General features: G+C 34.1%; 2 protein-coding genes across 4 annotated transcripts in view; both read left to right on the top strand.

Moving 5' to 3' along the window:
- The window catches only part of LOC110458047, a 74647-nt gene extending 59251 nt beyond the window's left edge, over window positions 1-15396 (top strand). The window contains exon 26 of one of the 2 annotated variants that reach the window (XM_021509595.1): window positions 9833-15396. In XM_021509595.1, coding sequence (XP_021365270.1) covers window positions 9833-9942 — 110 coding nt within the window. In that variant the 3' untranslated portion in view covers window positions 9943-15396. The remainder of the gene's footprint in view (window positions 1-9832) is intronic. The other variant, XM_021509596.1, reaches the window with a different exon arrangement.
- A 2675-nt stretch (window positions 15397-18071) lies between these two features.
- Window positions 18072-21186, top strand: LOC110458050 (kelch-like protein 35). Of its 2 annotated transcripts, none has more exons than XM_021509598.1 (2): window positions 18072-18140; window positions 19642-21186. In XM_021509598.1, exon 2 carries the CDS (start codon window positions 19666-19668, stop codon window positions 20926-20928), a length of 1263 nt encoding a protein of 420 aa, XP_021365273.1. In that variant the 5' UTR covers window positions 18072-18140; window positions 19642-19665; the 3' UTR covers window positions 20929-21186. The 2 variants fall into 2 exon arrangements, with proteins under 2 accessions (XP_021365273.1, XP_021365272.1); XM_021509597.1 differs by lacking the exon at window positions 18072-18140 and adding an exon at window positions 19287-19408.
- The last annotated feature ends 274 nt before the right edge of the window (window positions 21187-21460 follow it).

Genomic DNA, 21460 nt, shown 5'->3' with positions numbered 1-21460 from the left:
TTTTTATTTTATTTTTTATTTTGCACATAAATTTACAATGACATTGTCAAATCTCACAATGCCCAGCGATATTTCAGCAGCCGTCATGTTTAATTATATTGGATATTGTAGTTCCGGTCAGTGTTGTATTAATACGCTAAGAATTGTGTCTCGTGATGCATGGTAATTAAAGTCCCATCAACGACACAGCTTTCAAAGAGGCTATATAGTGACAATGCCATGCAAATGTAAATATACCCGTCTAAACGTTTTTATCACAAATGTATTTAATGACATATTTTATATCTATATATTGATATATACATAATAACTTAATTTATGTATGCAATACTGTAACTATTTTGTGTTATCCGTTCGTTTATAACAGTTCAAATAAAACAATCATTGACAGATATGGAATTCATGTCCATAAATATATTAATTTGTGATATTCCCTTGCCTTATTTGACTATTTGCAATATTTTTCTAATGGATATATATGTACATATCAATCTTCGCGTTTCCCATTGTACATTTGGCGGACAAATGATCGGCCTGTTTGATATTAATGTGATATTTTTATGTTATCTATTGTCATCAGCGTTTGTTACAAGATTATAGACTCGCACGTGTCGTGTGATGTTAGGACTGAGGGGATACGTGAACAAAGAAAGATTATAGATCTTTTCTTGACAACTCTTGAGTCAAACTTTGTGTATAATCGAATATATGCAATAGAAAATAATCTAGATAATGTCGATTATACCAAATATAATGTTACCTAATAATTAAATCGCGAAAAGCGTTAAAATATTATAAACGCTAAAATATAAATATTTACGTTTTCTATTTTGAACATTAGTCATATAACCCATGCGGTTGGACTAGTGACATAATACACTTTCCATTAATCATTATGCCGATATAAAATGCTGTGTCTAAAATACATTTCCATGTATATGTGTCATAGCTGATAAATCGGCATCAATATTAAAATGAAACAGTTCAATGCTTATAAAATCCATGTAATACTGATTGGATGCAAGTGGACAATAAGCAATCCTTATTGGGGGTTAAAGCTGGTAAAGGGTCTCAGCGAAGACTACTCCTTTTAAAAATGCTGAGTAAATACAATCCTCGATAATCACGGGATTACGCTCACCTTTGCTCCCTGCACCCGATGAATATGTCATAGCAAATTTAAAGACAAGCGGCTGGTCATTTGATCAGTCTGAGGTAAAAAAAAAAACCCTGACCAATCGCTAGGCGGATACCTGCCCTTTGAATATTACAGAGGAACGACACCCGGCTTCAAAGACAGTCTTTTTTACCGTAACGCGACCGGCAGCTTCTTTTGATGTACATGAAAGGATCACACTAGTCTTCTTTTCTCACCCTCAAGGTGGTGCACACTGAGCCTTAGATTTTTGCTATGACATATTCCAGGAGTGGTAAGAGCGAAAGTGAGCGTAACCCCTGGATTATCGAGGATGAGTAAATACCCATCGTCACTCATAGGCTCTGCCAGCAAGTCACATGCCACACGTCCAGCTTAAAGCACCGTAACCCCTGGCAATGTAATAAGACCTATTACAGCAAAGTGGCAATGGCGACAGGCGGGATTTAAGCGCCTGACAGGAATATATGGCTCTGGGGAGCATCTCAAAAAAATATAGAAGTATCCTGGGTTTTTTCCGGGTAAACCTTTACATTTGATATATTTGTTAAAGGACAACAAATATAGTTTAGCTCAAATAGTTTACAACCGAATCTTACGATAGTCTAGAAATCTATTAGATTTAAGTTCAACATTCAAAGTACCTGAAGCTATTTTGACATTACTAAATAGTGATTAAGAATAAACAGCATCATCAAACGCGTTCTGATGTAATCTGTTATGCCATATTGAAGCTCATGAAATAAATAACTTGCCCCGATAACACATGTCTTTCAATGATACATATGTGTATCTTCAATAGAAAACAAAGTATTTTTTCAATTTTTATTTTCATTTAGGTACTGATTATATCCGAATTTATCTTACGTGCCAATTTTTAGGCATATATGAGCTATGTTAATGTAAGCACTCCCTCATTTTATTAGCTCACCTGGCACGAAGTGCCAAGTGAGCTTATGCCGTGGCGCGGCGTCCGTCGTCCGTCCGTCCGTCGTCCGTCCGACCGTCCGTCCGTCCGTCGTCCGTCCGTCCGTCGTCCGTCCGTCCGTCCGTCGTCCGTCCGTCCGTCGTCCGGCGTCAATATTTTACTTTAAACGACTTCTTCTTAATAACCGAAAGGCCTAGGGTGTCAATATTTGGCCAGAAGCAAACTTGGATGAAGGGCTACAAAGTTTGTTCAAATAAATGACCTTCACCTATTTTCAAGGTCACAGGGGTCAAATATGTCAAAAACTTTAAACATCTTCTTCTCAATAACCAAAATGCCCAGGGAGATGATATTTGGCCAGTAGCATGCTTGGGTGAAGGGCTACCAAGTTTGTTCAAATGAATGACCTTCAATTATATTCAAGGTCACAGGGGTCAATTGTATTAAAAAACCTTTAAACAACTTCTTCTGAATAACCAAAATGCCCAGGGTGATGATATTTGGCCAGTAGCATGCTGAGATGAAGGGCTACAAAGTTTGTTCAAATGAATGACCTTCACCCATATTCAAGGTCACAGGGGTCAAATATGTTAAAAACTTTTAAACAACTTCTTCTGAATAACCAAAATGCCCAGGGTGATTACATTTGGCAAGTAGCATGCTGACATGAAGGGCTACAAAGTTTGTTCAGTGAATGACCTTCACCCATATTCAAGGTCACATTGGTCAAATATGTTAAAAACTTTAAACAACTTCTTCTGAATAACCAAAATGCCCAGGGTGATGATATTTGGCCAGTAACATCCTGAGATGAAGGGCTACAAAGTTTGTTCAAATCAATGACCTTCACCCATATTCAAGGTCACAGGGGTCAAATATGTTAAAAACTTTAAACAACTTCTTCTGAATAATTAAAATGCACAGGGTGATGGTATTTGGCCAGTAGCATGCTGGGCTAAAGGGCTATCAAGTTTGTTCGAATGAATGACCTTCACTTATATTCAAGGTCACAGGAGTCAAATATGTTAAAAACATTAAACAACTTCTTCTGAATAACCAAAATGCATAGGGTGATGATATTTGGCCAGTAGCATGCTGGGGTAAAGGGCTATCAAGTTTGTTTTGAATGACCTTCACCCATATTCAAGGTCACAGGGGTCAAATATGTGAAAAACATTAAATAACTTCTTCTGAATAACCAAAATGCACAGGGTGATGATATTTGGCCAGTAGCATACTAGGATGAAGGGCTACAAAGTTTGTTTAAATGTATGACCTTGAATCATATTCAAGGTCACAAGGAGCAAATATGCTCAAAATATTTAAACAACTTGTTCTGAAAAACCAAAAGGCTCAGGATGTTGATATTTAGTCAGATCAAGGACTACTATGTTTGTTAAAGTGAATGACTGACTTATATTCAAGGTCACAGGGGTCAAATTTGTTTAAAATCTTTAAACGACCTCTTCTGAATAATCATGGGTCCCAGGATGTTGATACTTTGCAAGTTGCATACTGAGATGAAAGGCTATACAATTTGTTCAACATAATGACTTGGTCGACTTTCAAAGTAACAGGGGTGAAATGTTTTAAAATCTTTTAACAGGTTCTTTTGAATGACTTAAATCATAAATACTGATATTTTGCCTGTAGCTTTATTTTAGATCACTTTTAAGGTTGCAAGTGTGAGATTTATACCAGGTGAGCGATGCAGGCCCATTGGGCCTCTTGTTTATTTTATATTAATGTTTGAAAGATATATGGCATACAAAAGTCCATAATTTGAACACGGGTACGCGACAAACCTCGTCCTTGAAATCACATCATGAACCCACTTGTGTAGAATTACATTCCTTAATTGATAATACTACAGTTAAGCATGTGCATTTATGATTTTTCAATCGGTAACTCGTCCAGGAGCCTACAATTTACATGCAGCAACCGTGTTAATTTTTGCGCAATCCCATTTTAGTGTATTATCGAATTTTTACAGATAGGCGCATTGATGAATTATATACAGATAGCCCAATAAGTACAACCATAATTTTGCGCAATATGTAAGCGCTCAAATAAGACTACCGCACAAAACAATTGTCTACTGTAGACAATGACAGATTCATGACGTATCCCATTACACAGTTGCTGAAACAAAGTAGTTCATATCTAATTTATTAGATATCAATTTAAGGAGAGAGGCAAAGTGCAATACACATTATCAACTATGTACAAAACATAGCATTGTATAGAGCATAACTAACGTGCATTGTACAACCACGGAAAAGATAAGTATCACGGGTGACCAATCAAGTTTCGTTATCGTGATTCTCTGAACAAATATTCATTTACATTGTAAGAGCGGGGAAATTAACGATGTACACATATATTTATATAATAGAAAAAGTACTCATCAAGGAGATTCTTCAGATTCTGAAGAATCTCCTTGACGAGATGAAAGTACTAAAGACTCATTGTTGATAATGTTTCTTTTTATATTTTATGATATATTTATATACATATTTAAAGTATGATCATTATTAAAAATATTGTTTGCATCATAAATCATATTTTGTAAAAAGATTCACGATCTCGATCAGTAGATTACTGTTCATTAAGTCAAAACATTCCAGACGCAATGGCTTTAAGGTAAGTTTTTTTTTATCTGACGAATATGGTTATGTTTCCGTATGAGAGTGGGGTTACGTATGAAGGTAGATGCTGAAGCACAGAGGAGAAGCTTGAAAACGATAGGATAAAATATTGAAGCAAGTACATACCTGAATTTAATATACACAAATATGTAATGAATGAATGATTCACTGACTGACTGACTGACTGAATGAATGAATGAATAAAAGACAAAGAGTGGATGAGTAATGTATGCATGATAGGCTGATTGAAAGTCATGGTATGATAGCGGAGAATTAAGACTCTGTGAGTTGGTACATCTATAAATTGTAATTAATAGAGCGGAAAGATCGAAACGTGAATGAGTGAATCAATGAATACTTTACTGATGAATTTGAAAGTGGATGGATTGGAATGCATATATAGTGGTCGGTGTGAAGGATGGATGGATTGGAAAACAGATTAATTAAGTTGGTAGGCGTTTACGTGGGTGAAATTGGAGAAGTATGAACGTTTTGATATATGGAGAAAGTGGGTTGTTGAATGGTAAACGATACAATGAAAAATCAGATACTTGTTCGCCTTGTGTCAATAAAATATGGTTAGGCCCGTGGATCACAACATTGTAAACATGGGGTTTAATTCCCTCGTGGACTGAAAAAAGGAACATAATAGAGGGGAATGGATGAAATAAAAACTCTTATTACGTAATTACATAGTCTTTTCCCATCTTATATATATATGTATATTCTCGTTTTATATATGTTATCGCAAGTTGAAATACATTTAAGCTATGAAGACTCCTTGGGTTTATGCCAAACGTTTTTGATCTGAAGGATTCACTCTGAACCTACTTTTTATTGTTTGCAAATTGTACCTTTTTGACCATTATAACCATCATATAGAACATGAAAAATAATTGACAAATATATTGTTACGTTGAATGCGCATAAATATAAAATGAATGATTTTAATAATGTTATAAATAATCTTGAAATTATACAAAAGTACAATGCTAAATTGGTATGACATAAAGAAATCCTTATGAACAAATGTATATTACTGCATACCTTTTGCAAAAAGGACGCTTAAGAGAATAAGAAGTTTTAACTATTTCAAAAGCATCTTCTACGTTGAAAGTTATATTTAAATAAGGTGTTGTGTATTCCCGGTCTTAATAAAAATATTTGCCTAAAATATTCACCTATTTCCTCCGAAGCCTTAATATATGTCACTGCTCCGAGTATCAGTTCAATGCCTCGTGATTTCATAGGTCACTGCCAAGATAATCACTTTGAGAGCGTGCTGTTCCTAAGATTATGGATAGAAGGATGAAAGGATGAAAGGATGGACGAATAGACGGATGGACTGGTGGTTGTTTTAATGGGTAGATAGATTATGGATTGAATGATGGACGGATGGGTTGGTGGCTGTTTGGATGAATAGATGAGTTCGTGGCTGTTTGGATGAATGGATGGGTCGGTGTCGGTTTGGATGAATGTATGGGTTTGTTGCTGTTTGGATGAATGGATGAGTTCGTGGCTGTTTGGATGAATGGATAGGTTGGTGTCGGTTTGGATGAATGGATGAGTTCGTGGCTGTTTGGATGAATAGATGGGTCGGTGTCGGTTTGGATGAATGGATGGGTCGGTGTCGGTTTGGATGAATGTATGGGTTTGTTGCTGTTTGGATGAATGGATGGGTTCGTGACTGTTTGGATGAATGGATAGGTTGGTGTCGGTTTGGATGGATGGATGGGTTCGTGGCTGTTTAGATAAATGGATGGGTTCGTGGCTATTTGGATGAATGGATAGGTTGGTGTCGGTTTGGATGAATGGATGAGTTCGTGGCTGTTTGGATGAATGGATAGGTTGGTGGCGGTTTGGATGGATGGATGGGTTCGTGGCTGTTTAGATGAATGGATGGGTTCCTGGCTGTTTGGATGAATGGATAGGTTGGTGTAGGTTTGGATGAATGGATGAGTTCGTGGCTGTTTGGATGAATGGATAGGTTGGTGTCGGTTTTGATGGATGGATGAGTTCGTGGCTGTTTGGATGAATGGATAGGTTGGTGTCGGTTTGGATGGATGGATGGGTTCGTGGCTGTTTAGATGAATGGATGGGTTCGTTGCTGTTTGGATGAATGGATGAGTTAGTGGCTGTTTAGATGAATGGATAGGTCGGTGTCGGTTTGGATGAATGGATGAATTCGTGACTGTTTAGATGGAATGATATGCTGATAAATTTGTAAGAGTATGTATAGAGTGAATGAGTGAATGGAAGAGAATGAAAGTGTGTGTAATTTCGTGAATGAAGTATATTTTCAAAAGATTTTTTCATACATGGCTATGGCAAGGGGTAAAGCTTGTGTCATAGCTACGTTACATACCAAGATATGCCTGTCAGGATACCGTCGTGTTTCGTTCATTGGCATGATGGTCCGGCAGTTGTTAGTTTTTTGTAGTGAAACGTTGATATTTATACGAAACAGTTGTTGCACTATACTTTACTTCATTTATATTCCACGACAGATGTTGAACTGCCGATCTTTTTGGAACAGGTTGCACACACTTCATCGTTTATGGTATATAAATGAAGAAGAGATATAACCTAGGGTAGGGCGCGCGAGCTGTTTTTGTGTAGGTTCCAATGTTTCATCACATCTTGTAAGTGTACCTTCCGAGACGTTATGCCTATGTGCAGACCACGACTGTACGCCCTGACCAGGGTACCCTGTATGTGACGTATACGTGACGCATGTTGTACCTCTTGTATGATGACATCAGGCTATTTTCTGGATACACGTGTCGGAGTGTTGTACATTCTAATGGCAGTATACCAAAAGCGGCATGACTGTAGGTCAGGTTTATGATTATAACATAACCCTGTTAGGGGTACAAGGAGGAGTACTTCTGGTGTGTGATGTATACCGGGTCTATGAACTTGAGAGTGGGGATCTTGTCAACGGGCACTTGTGCAATATTCGTATTTTATATTTGATGACATTCATTTTGCTATGTTTATATTTCTTACTCTTTACCCTAGAAAATTAAGTAAGACGTTGTTTCTTAAGTATCATGTATTACTGATATGATATGTATATTAATGTTTAAGTACCTTTATTACAAAATATGCTTTGAAATACTTGACGATGTTTTATTGGCATGTAAATTCATCGATGGTAAAAAAAAGTTCTTTAGATTTATAGTTAATTTGTTTTATGCATCTTTTCTAAACGCGTCTAAATTAAAATATTGTTAAATAACTTACAATTATTTAGATTATTGTCAGTTAACTATATATTACATGTGTCTAATTTGAAGGATGGCTGAGAAGCTATTTCTAATTTAGATTTGTAGTTAATATTCTTTATATTGGTATGATAAATGTGTCTAAATTCATGGATGGCTGAAAAGCTATTTCGAAGTTCGATTTATTGCTAATTTTGCTTTATATTGATATGATAAATGTGTCTAAATTCATGGATGGCTGAAAAGCTATTTATGATTAAGATGCGTAGTTTACTTGCTATATATTGATACATGTTTGATAAATTTGTCTAAATTTATGGATGGCTGAAAAGCTATTTATGATTAAGATGCGTAGTTTACTTGCTATATATTGATATGATAAATGTGTATTAATTCATGGATGGCTGAAAAGCTATTTATGATTAAGATGCGTAGTTTACTTGCTATATATTGATATGATAAATGTGTCTCAATTCATGGATGGCTGAAAAGCTATTTATGATAAAGATGCGTAGTTTACTTGCTATATATTGATACATGTATGATAAATTTGTCTAAATTTATGGATGGCTGAAAAGCTATTTCGAGTTAAGATTAACAATTGATTTGCTATATATTGATATGATAACTGTCCTAATTCATGGATGGCTGAACAGCTATTTCTAATTTAGATTTATAGTTTACGTTAATGTGTTATATATTATGATAACTGTACAAAAATGTATCTAAACGCATGGATGGCTGAAACGCTATCACTTTTTTATTTTAACGGTTGGTTTGCTATATTTACCTATGCTAAAACGCGCCTGAATTCATTGATGATAGTTTAAAAAAACTATTTCTTATTTATTGTCATTTAACCCTGATTGAAAATGTACTAGCCTATATACAGATAGACATATCCATGGATGAATATTGAGCTTTATCTTACTTTCTCTATACACGAATAGATATGTACATAGATAGATATTGAGATATATAATACTTTTACAGTAAACGAATAGACATGTTCAGCGATGGATATTGAGCTATGTCATACTTTGACAGTACACGAATAGACATGTTCATAGATGGTTATTTAGCTATGTCTTATTTTGTCTATGTTCTTAGCTATATTTTACTTTGACTGTGTTTTTAAGCTTTATGTTATGCTTGGCTATATTACCACGCATAGTGGTGAATCTTTTTTTGAAATATCTTGTTTGATGTCTCAAACACGGTTTTATGCTTCAGATATGAAATCATATTCATAATTTATTTTTAAGTGTATTGATGAATGTAAAACCATTGTATTACACGTCCTTTGTAAATTGTATCTACAGTGCTATGTTACATATTCACTAAAATGTAATCTTCTTAAAAGTTGTCTGGTTTTATGCCAGGTGTGTATATTGTATTGAGGATAATCATACTTTAACTTTTAAAGATATTTGACCAGCCGGGCGCTTTTATTCAAGATCTTAATCATTATGATGAAGATGAATTAAAATTAAAATTCATTTTCCTTCAGCTTTGCCAAGGAATCTTTTCTGATTTAATTTTTTGTCATGACTAAAAAACATTTATTTTACTTTTTTAACACGCCACAAAATTTAAATTATTATGTAGGGTTTCCCTCTTGCTACCATGTTTTTGTCTATACTTTATATTTTATTTCAGGGCTGTAATATAACACTCATTTAAAACGCTTCTTATTTTATTTGCGCCTCATCAGATTGTTTTCATTACCAAAAAGTTGACACATTTATTTTGATTGTTTCTTTTTACAACGTTTTACAAATCGCTGATGGCATTAAGCAAAACACTTTCATACACGAGTCAGTTGTGCTGGTATATTAAAATATCAATGTATTCTGATCATTTTATTTTTCAAACTTGGCCGTTATATTAGATGATGATGATTGTTGGTTTTCCCTTCGAACCTATCCTGCTACCAGTATGTTTCACGCCGATTACCTACAAATATATATACTTGTCAGGTAAGAATTTCAACACAGTTTAAATATGTAAGTATCATTTTCAATACAATGAAGATTAGAACCAGCTCATTGTCAGTCTACGCTTTGCCACTGTTACTTTCTAAACCTTAGTTTCAGGATTAGGTATACAATTGCAGCAAACTGATTGAGAATAATAATCTCTAAAAGGTCTTGGAAATAAAAAGTAATGTAATGCCTGGAAACCGTAGAATGAACTTCTTTCAATACATGTTAACATCAAGTAAGCACTCAAAAATACTTTCACCTGACTCGTTAGCTTATCAACGATATAACCCATGCCCCCTTGCAATATCAATCAAGCTATTTTTCTGTAAATCATGATAGTGTCAGTGTTCGCTACTTGCTGCAGTTTCTTTTTAACAAATATTAGGAGTATATATTTTTTTCATGTACATCATTGTTAATGATATGTTGAATCAAACATATATAAATGATATGAGGATAACATTTATTTGCGACACCATTCGAGACCAGAGATGCTCATGCTGTTAGTGTATTTGACACCATCTTAAAAGATAAACATGATGTATATCTTACCATCACAAAAACGCAGTAAATGTAAGACAATATTGCTGTATTGTTTGCTGTTGCCCAATGCTTAAGTCAATGTAGAACGAAAAAAAAAAAAGCTATAAAGTATCTTTCATCGGGAGCAAGTCTAAATATATATGTACCAAATTCTCAAGTCCTGTGATCCAGATGATAGAATTGGATGGAAGATGAACATATATTACATGAAACATCTAATCGGCCTGATAATGTTATCTAACATAACTGGTGTCGGTAACCTGTTGATCTTATTCTGAGAATTATACTGAAAGTGTTACACACGGATTTCCCAAATCCAAATCATAACAACAACAACACGTGGTCATCATTATAAAATGCGAAATATGGATTTGGTAAATATAATAAATGCAAACATTATTCCATGCATGGTTGATGTAAATATCTATTCGATATATACCATAATATCGAACTGTAAAAATCACTCTACTATAGCTATAGGTGATATAAATAGATGAATACTGTATGAATTGCTCATTTAATTCAATTGAAGTATATGGTCTATACCATATAGTACCATATTCCGTCTAGCTAGTACATTTCTTTTCCCCAATTGACTCTCTCCTGTGTTTGTTAACTGCATATTCCACTTTGATTTGCCAAAGCATGTTGTCTTTGTCATTATTTTTGTTTTCAAAAAAGAATGAACATTTTTTTCTCTACTCATTTATTTATAGATGTATAATTTCTAGAAAATGCTAAATGCTTGCTCAAATCTAAATGAATATTGCAGGATTTTATGAATGTCCTGATTCTGTTTTTTCAACAATGCGCTGATGAAATAGAGAATGTGATGCGAATTTACGTAAGAATATTACCGTCTACGATAGTATATATATATATATGTGTTTTAATCTGTGTTTTAATCTGTCATCGGTATTCAGAAAATGTGCGTATGCCCTGCAGTATGATGTTTCAAAAGCATGTGCTGTGTTCATCTGAGTAGGTACCCGCAGTCCTTATACTTATCTAAATAATGCGATTGATATTGGGTAATTACTTAAATATGGATTTGTTCGTTAGCAGTCAGAAAACACTAATGCCATGCATGATATCAGTATTTTATAACAGGTATGTAGTAGCTTACCAAACTATTTCCACTCTCACAATGTACAAAAACCACACTGATTAAAACCATATCTTGATCTACGCTCTTGATTTAGCAGAGTGTAGTTTACGGAACGAAATGTAGATCAAGATATGGTTTTAATCACATTATACAACAACACAAATGATGAGTTTAAATTAGAAGTGATTGAATCACAATTATTAATATCTATCGGTGTTTAACAGAATCCAGGACCCCAACACATAACAATAGCTTATTTAAATTTTAGATCCTTACGTAACAAGTCTGATATCATTTAAGCAGAGTTGAGTTAAATAAACCATATCGCTCCGAAAATTTGACAACCTAAACTTGTCCACACTGTTGGAATTACTTATTTGCCCCATATATATACATAAAGGTACATAATGAATAACATGATCCTCTTGTGATAAAGTAATGGATGAGATATACTAATTCATTCATACGTTCGTCAATATGTGTATCACTACTCTAGCAACTTCATCCATGCAAGGACTTTGATCCAACTTCATATCTATCATCATGTATGAGAATACCTCGAAAGAGGTGCTTATGTTTCAACAATCTGTGGTCAAGGTCACTACTACTATTATATGGGACTATCTTGTCATCAACCTTGTGAGTTCATCCCTACATAGATTTTGGCTAAGTTTGATATATTGGTCATGCTTGAGAAGACCCTTACTATTTCTTGTTTCATAAGGTCAAGGTCAATGTCGCCATCACTTTCTATAGAAAGTCAACTTGACAACAGGTTACATACTCATCTATAAATCCGATATCGCGTGTCCAATATATTACAAGTGTTATGTGTACCACACGTAAGAGGCATGGTATTATTTGTGATACTTGTCATCGGCGTAATATTTTCCCAATACTTGTATATCTATATGCTGATAAAGTACATGTGCATGCACATGTAATGAATAATCATAATTGTACTGTTTTACACTTAACTATATGCTTGCATATGCTAATGTGACATGTCCGCATACACGGATGATAAATGATTATAACTTTGAGATCTTATTTTCATAATTGTATACATGTGTATGTAGTTATACATCTTGATGTCTTGATGATCTTGATGATCAGTGATGAACACTGATGACTTTTTAAAAGTTTACTTTAAATCTATTTTGCTTAATACTGTTAGGATTTCATCTGTCATAAACATTGAAGAAATAGCGTGCACTTTTAACTGGTAGTACCGTGTCCAACCCATTTCTGAGTGAAACAATAAAGGGCAATGAACCCATGGACTTTTATATCGGAAACTCGTGGGTTATTTACCCCTCAGCTGCATAAATATATAGCAGCATGTATTAGTTTGTTATACCATTACAAACTGTATAATCAAAATACAAAAAAGCATTAAAATATATGACAAGCGTTATAATTCTGTATATTAGATAATTTCCATTTCTATCAGTTACCGGATACTATTTGAATAAAATGGGGGTTTTTTTGTATGGAGAGAGCTTACGGTTTGAGGAATGGAGAGAACTTCAATAGGATTTAAGCCTGTTGTTCGATCCAATTGATTATCAATAAAATTTGTTGAAATAAATTACAAAAGCCATTTAAAACACAAACCAATTAATACCTTTGGCAATAACAGTAGAAGTGTTCGCGTTATGACTCGTTAAACAGATCGCAGTGTTAGACAATGGTGCATTGGCAGTGCTAAAGACATCTATATATGTTATATATCCGTATTCTATATAATCTATAAGTGCATATTCACGTGTAGATATTTTCGCGCTAATTAACTCATCACAAATTACGCAAAGTTTTCTACAAATCGCAAAAGATTCCACTTTTACATTGGTTAATCATGTAGTGTTTGCAGGAAGGTGTATCAGTGTTCAGCATTCAATAATTTCTCTGTCAAGATTGATTTATCGAATGATATTAAATGTATACAGTTAAAAATGATATTTTAATATACCAGCAAATTTCTTATAAATAGTTAAGATGCTTTTTGGTTAGGATTCATGATCTACATATTGGATGAACTTCCAATAGTGATATGTCATTGGTGTTTAAGGTCGATTTCTAGACAGGTGTTTAAGGTCGATTTCTAGACAGGTGTTTGTCTATAAAGTAAACAAAACATTGTTTTTTTTGCATCCAATCGATTATTTAGATAATATTCTTATTCTTTTTAGTAATTATCTATCTGACTTTTGTTTTATACATTGTCTGCAGACGAAAACGTGATCTTTGTGCTTTATAGTCTTATCTTATCATCTAATGCATTCTTTAAAAATTGTTCGTTCATTTTTGCTCGATAGGCTAGGAATTATGTAACGGGAAGAGAAATCAGTGGTGACTGTCGAGTTGAATGTTCTGGTATGGAAATAGAAAAAAAAAAGTTTGCTAATTTATTTTGATGATAATACTTTTGTATACAATGTATGTCGAAACTGTAAATAACAAATTATCACATTTGAAAAAGAACCTCTTGGAATCGTCAATCTGATTAAAATGTTAAACTCTATTATTGAAGATAAAATATATGGTGAGTTCTCTAGAAATCATATTCTCATTAACATCTTTATACATCTTCACTATCCTTGCTTGATTCAGTTTCTGTCAATGCATGGAAAAGTTTACCACGTAGATGCACAATTCATTGGAAGAAGTGTTAGCATCATTGTATTTACTCCTCTTTATATATAGATTTTTTTTCAAGAGTGTCAAATAGGGGGATGCACCAATTTAAAATGAATAACAGCGTCCGGAAATTGGTAGGTTTGATATGTTGGAAATAGGATAAACGAGTATTTATTGTATATATATAATATTGTATGTAATATTCTGTAATTAAGTTATAGGTTTATCTATTGTATATTTGTTGTTTTCCAATTTGCCTTCAAGTTATTATGTTACTATAACTGAGCAATTAAGTTATTGAAATATAATAGACCACCTTTTGTAGGTTAGAAAAAATGTACTTTTAGATGAGGCGGTACTTCAAAAGTGACCTCTTAACACAGGTGGTGTCCAATTAAAATACCATTATTCAATATGCAACTACATGTAATACACTGGTTACATTCTGTTTTTATAACAACATATTGTATAAGCGTTTTAAGTTGTTGCAGTGTAAGGTACTACCAATCTTGTATATGTATTGAGTAAGATTGCTCTGTTTTTGAAATATATAGTTGCCAATGATAATGTATTGAATGAAGTTATTTCTTTCCATAGTACAGCAGGTTGGACTGCACGAGTCCTATCGATATACGCCTGGCCACATTCGTTGTTACTACACATTGAACACATTGATGTATTTTAATCTATGATTTAACTAAATGACTGAGTGTTTTATTTCATAAGTTAAATTTTTATCCAGGATTATTACATTGTACCTATACCAACTGTTATGTATTTTGCATTAAATATTACTTTATGTTTATTTAGATGATGCAACGATGATGCATCTTGTTCGAATTTGTTTGTTTTGTTACATTCTTTAGAGTATCCATTTGTACATATACATGTAGCAATAACCACCAGTTGGTAATTCGTCTTGTTCAAAATATTTTGTCCATCTAGACTTTTGAGGTATATACTTACGTATATTGTACAATATTGTATATTGGCTTTGGATACAAATTGTGATGTATTCAAACAAGTGCAAACTTTTATTATATCCAGTGGAAGAATTTAACATGTTTCGATTATGAACTTGACTTTAAAATATGTTTTTGTTTTTGTTTGTTTGTATGTGTATGTGTTACTTTAAAAATCGCTTCATACTACTATGAATTGTAATTGATAGTCTATATCATCATCTGTTGTTTTGAATTATTGTTGTAAGGAGATGGCTTCATAAGTTGTAATAACTTGTGCCTAATCCTATTTTCCAATTCTGGTAAATAAAATTTGTTAGAAGTCAAAAGTATATTGTAAGTATGCCCTATACATATATATATATACACATGAAATTACAACACTAGAAAGTCAACCTTTCAACGTTTCCCCCTCGATGTATAACGTATTGCATCATGTTTAAACTAATGGTTTTCTTGTAGTCTGTTTGTATTACTGTTTAAATGCTGTTTGCTAAAAATGTTGAATGCATCCATATCCATAAATGTTTATTTCAGTTTATTTGAGTTTGAAATTCTTAAAAACATAATCGAAATCATAGTTTACCAGTTAATTGCGTATTATTATTGTTTACATTTGTTTTCCCAATAATATTGGTCTTTTTAACCGAACTGTCTTAATCTTAATTGTTTAACAACATACGTACCACTGATATGTGGTATCGGACTAGATTTAATCATATTTCTTTTTAGTCGGAATTTTTCAATCATTATTCAGTACTTTCTGTCAAAGCAGTCTTAATCAGGCTGATATGTTTAACAAAAATCTCAATGTCATAATGACCTATTCATAAGGCATTTTAATCCTAAAAATGTTTAATTTTTCCTAGAAATGTTTAACTTTAAGATAAAAGAGTTCGGAAATATTACTTAAACATGTATATTCCGTCTTTGCGTATTGCAGAGTTATCTTCTCTTGTGAGCAGGTATTGATTATTACGTCGTTCTCTCAAAAACAATCAACACCTGCAATTAACAATCAATACCTGCTAACAAGAGCAGATAACTCTGCAATAAGCAAAGACGGAATAGATATATATTATAACTATTTTGCAGACTTATTTTCTAATTATAACCTTCAATGTTTATAGTTTTTGGTGTTTTTGGTTTATTTTGTAACAATACAGTTATATTAAAAGATAGTCTGGTTTGTTGTTTATTCCTTTCATATTTTCATATTTACAAACCAACAAACTTATATATGGATATGAGTTATTCACAAAAGTAGTGGTTTATTTCAAACCTGGTGAATATAAAATAAATGATACAGCAACTTTTCAGGTCACGCAATTCATTGCACGTTATTACCCCAGGAGCTGACGTCCCACTTGGTTACAGCTCACTTTGTCCACAGATCACACTGACGAGTGGAAACAAGAATGGATTGTTGACATTTAAGCGCCAGTTTACCCTATTGTTACGTGACGTAATTATTCCTTTCCCGACGTCGTTTAGTATACACACTTATTTGGTTACGATTTTCGGGAAACGAATTGAACACAAATATATGTAAGGAGAAATGATGAGTAAGGTTTTGCACAAATAAGTATATGGAACAATTATATTGATGTTATGGCGATCTTATTTATATACATATATATACTTTTCTAAACGTTTATGTTCACATCATCTGATGTGACGATTATGGCAACACAAAAATGTTTACATCCAGCAGTAGTCCTCACCACTTACTCAATCCTTTTGTATAGAATGCTATAATAAATGATATCGGAGGCAGCGGACGAATCTAAACCCACACAAAGTTCAATGGAGGAGTTCTCTGACGCCAAATTTATGGCTTGTGTTAGTCATGGCTCAATAAATTTACTATAATACATTTTTTACGATTCTATGTTTGCAGATGAACTATAGAATGGTACTCAAAAATTAAGGGTATGCGTCTTACGTATCTTCAGTTGATTTTATTCTGCAATTTATATATAGCCACAGAAATTGCAAAAACAATCGAAGATAAAATAGTTTCTTTTAAAGATCTTCATATCACGAATTAAAAGGTAATGTATAAGCAGTGTTGACGAACCTCACAAAAGACATGGATTTGTAATTTAAAATTGTGAGAAATGAAAATCCCTAGTGACCTGACTTTCACCTTGAACTTTGTATACTGTATATAGCTCCTCAAATGTCTGTGGTTAGTTGATTAACTTTGATTGACGCATGAACGTGGCTGATGACGCAGGTACGTCAGGTAAAAGTTAAACTTTTGCTGATTTCTGAAGAGTATTTCGATGTTTGTGGCCTAAAGGGTAATACTATGTATACATCGCGAGTACTAGTGACTGTGCTATTCAGTGTAGGTCACAGTGTTACTGGGGCGGGGCAAAGAATGATAACAATATGATGCTATCATTTTCTCATCAACCATGACAGCAGACACATTTTCACACCACAATGTACGATAACGCTGTGTACTGTATCTAACATTTTAGTAATGAGTAATGTTTGATTAACGTCACCAGACATTAAACAGTGTATACTCTACATAGATACATAGATATAGATATGAATCATTATGCAAAGTACATCGCCGCTGTCTTAACGTCGGACTTAGGTTACGGGTGTTAGGATTTTTCCTCATTATACGTACAAGATATGGAAACGTTTAGGCTACGTCGTTAAAGTAAAATAAGAGTTTTAAAATCTATTTACTTGTTGGTATCTCGTTTATTAAATCTAAATAGAAAATGTATTCATAAAACCAACAATGAATTACACGCGGTATAATTAATTAATAATTAACTGTAAGCATTCTACGCACATATATACTTATAAAATACATAAAAAAAACATGTTGAGATTGAAAATAAAACTGCTTTGATTCTTGGAAATTAATTTTTATTTCACAGTTACTTATAGACGTGCAACAGACGGCGCAAGTTACATGTAAGTACCAGCAAGTCAAATGTGTTAATACGTGTACATGTATGTATGCACGTCCAATGGTTAACTTGGTGTACTTAATTAGTAGATCACACTTTCCCGATACTGTTTGTTATAGATGGAGACTTGTCACATTACATACATTATTTTTCACGTCAAAATCTGTTTTAGTTCGGACCTGTATGACAGTGAGAGTGACTTAGAGCGTCAATTGTTTTAAAACCAGTTATGCACTATAAAACTTTCAAATCTATACCAATAAAAAGTGCATGATTTGAGAGACGTTTGTATATTGTCGCAATATCATTGCCCAAACGCATATTGATCTAGCATGGTTGAGATATTTTGGAACTCTGTTATATTAAATCTATCGTGTTTTAGCTAATAACAGATAACATAAATGAATGTAAATTATCATTATCGAATAACTTTGAAATGTCTGTAGAAATGTTGATATTTTATGTTTATTCTCAGAGAGTGATAATTTTGAATCCCAGATCATGTATTTCAATATCTATGAAAAACCCCTTTTCACGATAATTGTATGAACCAGTGTCATAGAGTATTCAAAACAGAAAATATTTGATTGGACACGTGGAACAGTTTACAGTGTGTAGATGACGAGTTGAGTAATACAGAAATTTTTGTATTGCGTAGTTGGTAATTTCCTACTCTCATATATATATAATAGTGTTGAAACGTCAGAGTGATTCAAATACAAAGATTTATATGAACGTCATTCGTTCCCCTCCCGCGGAGAGCAGAAAGTCACAGAAAATACCATTTACGTCACGACAAGTTGGACACCTAAACCCAGAGTAACAGTACGATAAAGGTATTACACCACTACCGAGCAATATATACAAACGGTAGTGTAAACAATACCTCAGGTGTATGTGTGTACACACATATGGTAACCTCTATTAGTACACGCTGTTTTGCTTATACACTCCTCTGTACTACTAAGATTGCGTCGGGTTATTAATGTTACCTCAAATATTTTCATGTCACTATGGAAGTGACGCGTCACTGACTTTTACCTAGGTATGGGATCCCCAGTACAAGTTAGAAAAGAGTCATGGATTGGGGAATTTCCCCATGCACATTTTAATTATAGATTTCAGAGCAGTATATATAAGCGGTCGATAACGATAAAGCCTACCAGACCAAAATCAAATGTATAGCTATAAACTTTGACATGAGCTAATAATTCAAGCAAATCGAGAGTTGTAAAACAAGAAGAAAAAGGAAGAAACTTTGTAACAAAAAAGGTACGTATTGTAAGAATCGGTATCTATCCGTGTGCAAGTTGTTTCGAGTTAATTCACAAATATGTATCTTATAAACTTTTCAGTTAGTTTATTAACTGAAACATACAAATGTCATTTCGTCATGATCCACATTCAATCTTACTCAATGTAGCCTTTCCGACACTCATTGACGTTCCGCGTGCAACATGTCACATTTTATAAATCAAAAATATATTATTGTTTATGTTTTATAGGAAGTAAATATTGACAGTGGGAAGATGACAAACCAGAAACACACATTGGCCCCTACTGCACACACTAATTCTCAGTGTACAAGTGTAGACCAGCATTCCAGGGTCATGCAGCGTCAATGTTCCAAACCCGCCAACAGTTCAGACCCCACTCGGGTCTACAAGAGTCTCGATGCCGAATCCGGAAAGGCTTTAGCAATGTTCTTTAGAGAGGGACGTTTCAGAGATAGAGGTTGCATCAATTCCAAAAATGTGGACAAATATTTAGCCATTTCGAGACAACTGCATCACAAACAACTGCAGACAGAATGTGAACTTTTTATTAGAAATAACAAATTGTGTCGCCGCTTAAGTCTGGAACCCAGATCTCATAACGAGGCTGTTCGTTATCAGTTGATGTTCACAAGAAACGGAAGTGACAGGACTTCAACACCTCTCAGTGTCAATTTGTATGACTGTAGGAATAATTTCCAGAAAACTTGTCGGGTGCCCGAACTATCCGCTGTCGGCACGGGATTCGCAGTGTGTTGTTTACAAGACCATAACTATGACGCGCCTCACGTGTACTTATCTGGAGGCGGGAAATGTTTGTTGGATGTGTACCATTGTGACATTGTAATGAACAAGATGAAAAAATGTTCAAAAAGACTAGTGAAGGGAAGATCTCACCACTGTATGACGTGTGTTCAGAACAAACTCTATGTGTTGGGAGGGCAATGTAGCAAAGGGGAGACAATTCGCACCGTCGAGGAATTCGCGCCAAAACGCCATTCCTGGAAGACAGTTGGTAATCTTGACATAGGTGTCCATAGCGCCACGACAGTCGTGCATGGTAGCCATGTTTATGTGTTCGGGGGAATATTAGACAATGGTAAGGAAACCGCGATAGTTCAAATGTTTGATCCACAAACGAAAACATGTAAAATTCTGGCAAATCTACCTTTCCCTGTATCGGGGGCACAGGCGGTTGTGCGCGAGGGAAAGATCTTTGTCACGTGCGGTAAAGGACGTCTTGTGTCGTATGATCCAGCTTCAGACCAGCACGACATCTGTACAAACATGCCAGTGTGCTGCACAAACTTTGCGATGTTTAACGAAAAAGAGGGTATCTTCTTTGCTGGAGGAAAGACGCGTAACGACGACGATGCCGTTAAGAACATTTACGTGTACTCACCCGAGGACTGTACATGGCACGTGACAGACAAGGACCTGTCCACTTCACTCAATGTGTATGGTTCATGTTCCGTCGAAATCCCGGCGGAATACGGACTTGTTCCATTCTTCAACTGAATTCGGTGAATAATATTCATGTCAAAAATCTAACTTTGCTGCAATATTAAAGTTCACAGCCGTGCAATATTTATATTTACAGACAACGCTCAAAATTTGGCATAATACTATTTGTGAAAAATGTGCAATAGTTCTATTTATTAATTAATTAATGTATTTATTATATCGATGGATATGTTTATTTGGTTCGTTGATCGTTTACACAATGCTGTGCTGTATTATGCTAAACAACACATGTTAAACAACGATTTCAATAAACGTACATGTATTAAAACTCAACTCGTTTTGATGGAATGAATTTATTTTGCATGATAATATGCATGAATGCATGGCTGTAATGCCGAATGAACACAACAAATATACCCTAACAACTGAGGAATGTATTCCATGTATAGACACTGTTGTTTCAGGTTTTATCGGCTGCAATTAAGACGCATTAAGATGAAATTTGAACCAATTATAGATTATCTGGAGGAAAAAAAGCAATTGAAAGTTACGTGTTATGAAGCGTGTTATTTTTTTTCGATTTGTT

The sequence above is a fragment of the Mizuhopecten yessoensis genome, unplaced genomic scaffold (genome assembly GCF_002113885.1).
Source record: "Mizuhopecten yessoensis strain PY_sf001 unplaced genomic scaffold, ASM211388v2 scaffold9411, whole genome shotgun sequence".
Taxonomy (NCBI): Eukaryota; Metazoa; Mollusca; class Bivalvia; order Pectinida; family Pectinidae; genus Mizuhopecten; species Mizuhopecten yessoensis.
Note: the sequence above shows the minus strand (reverse complement) of the source record. Positions and strands in the feature narration are given on the sequence as shown.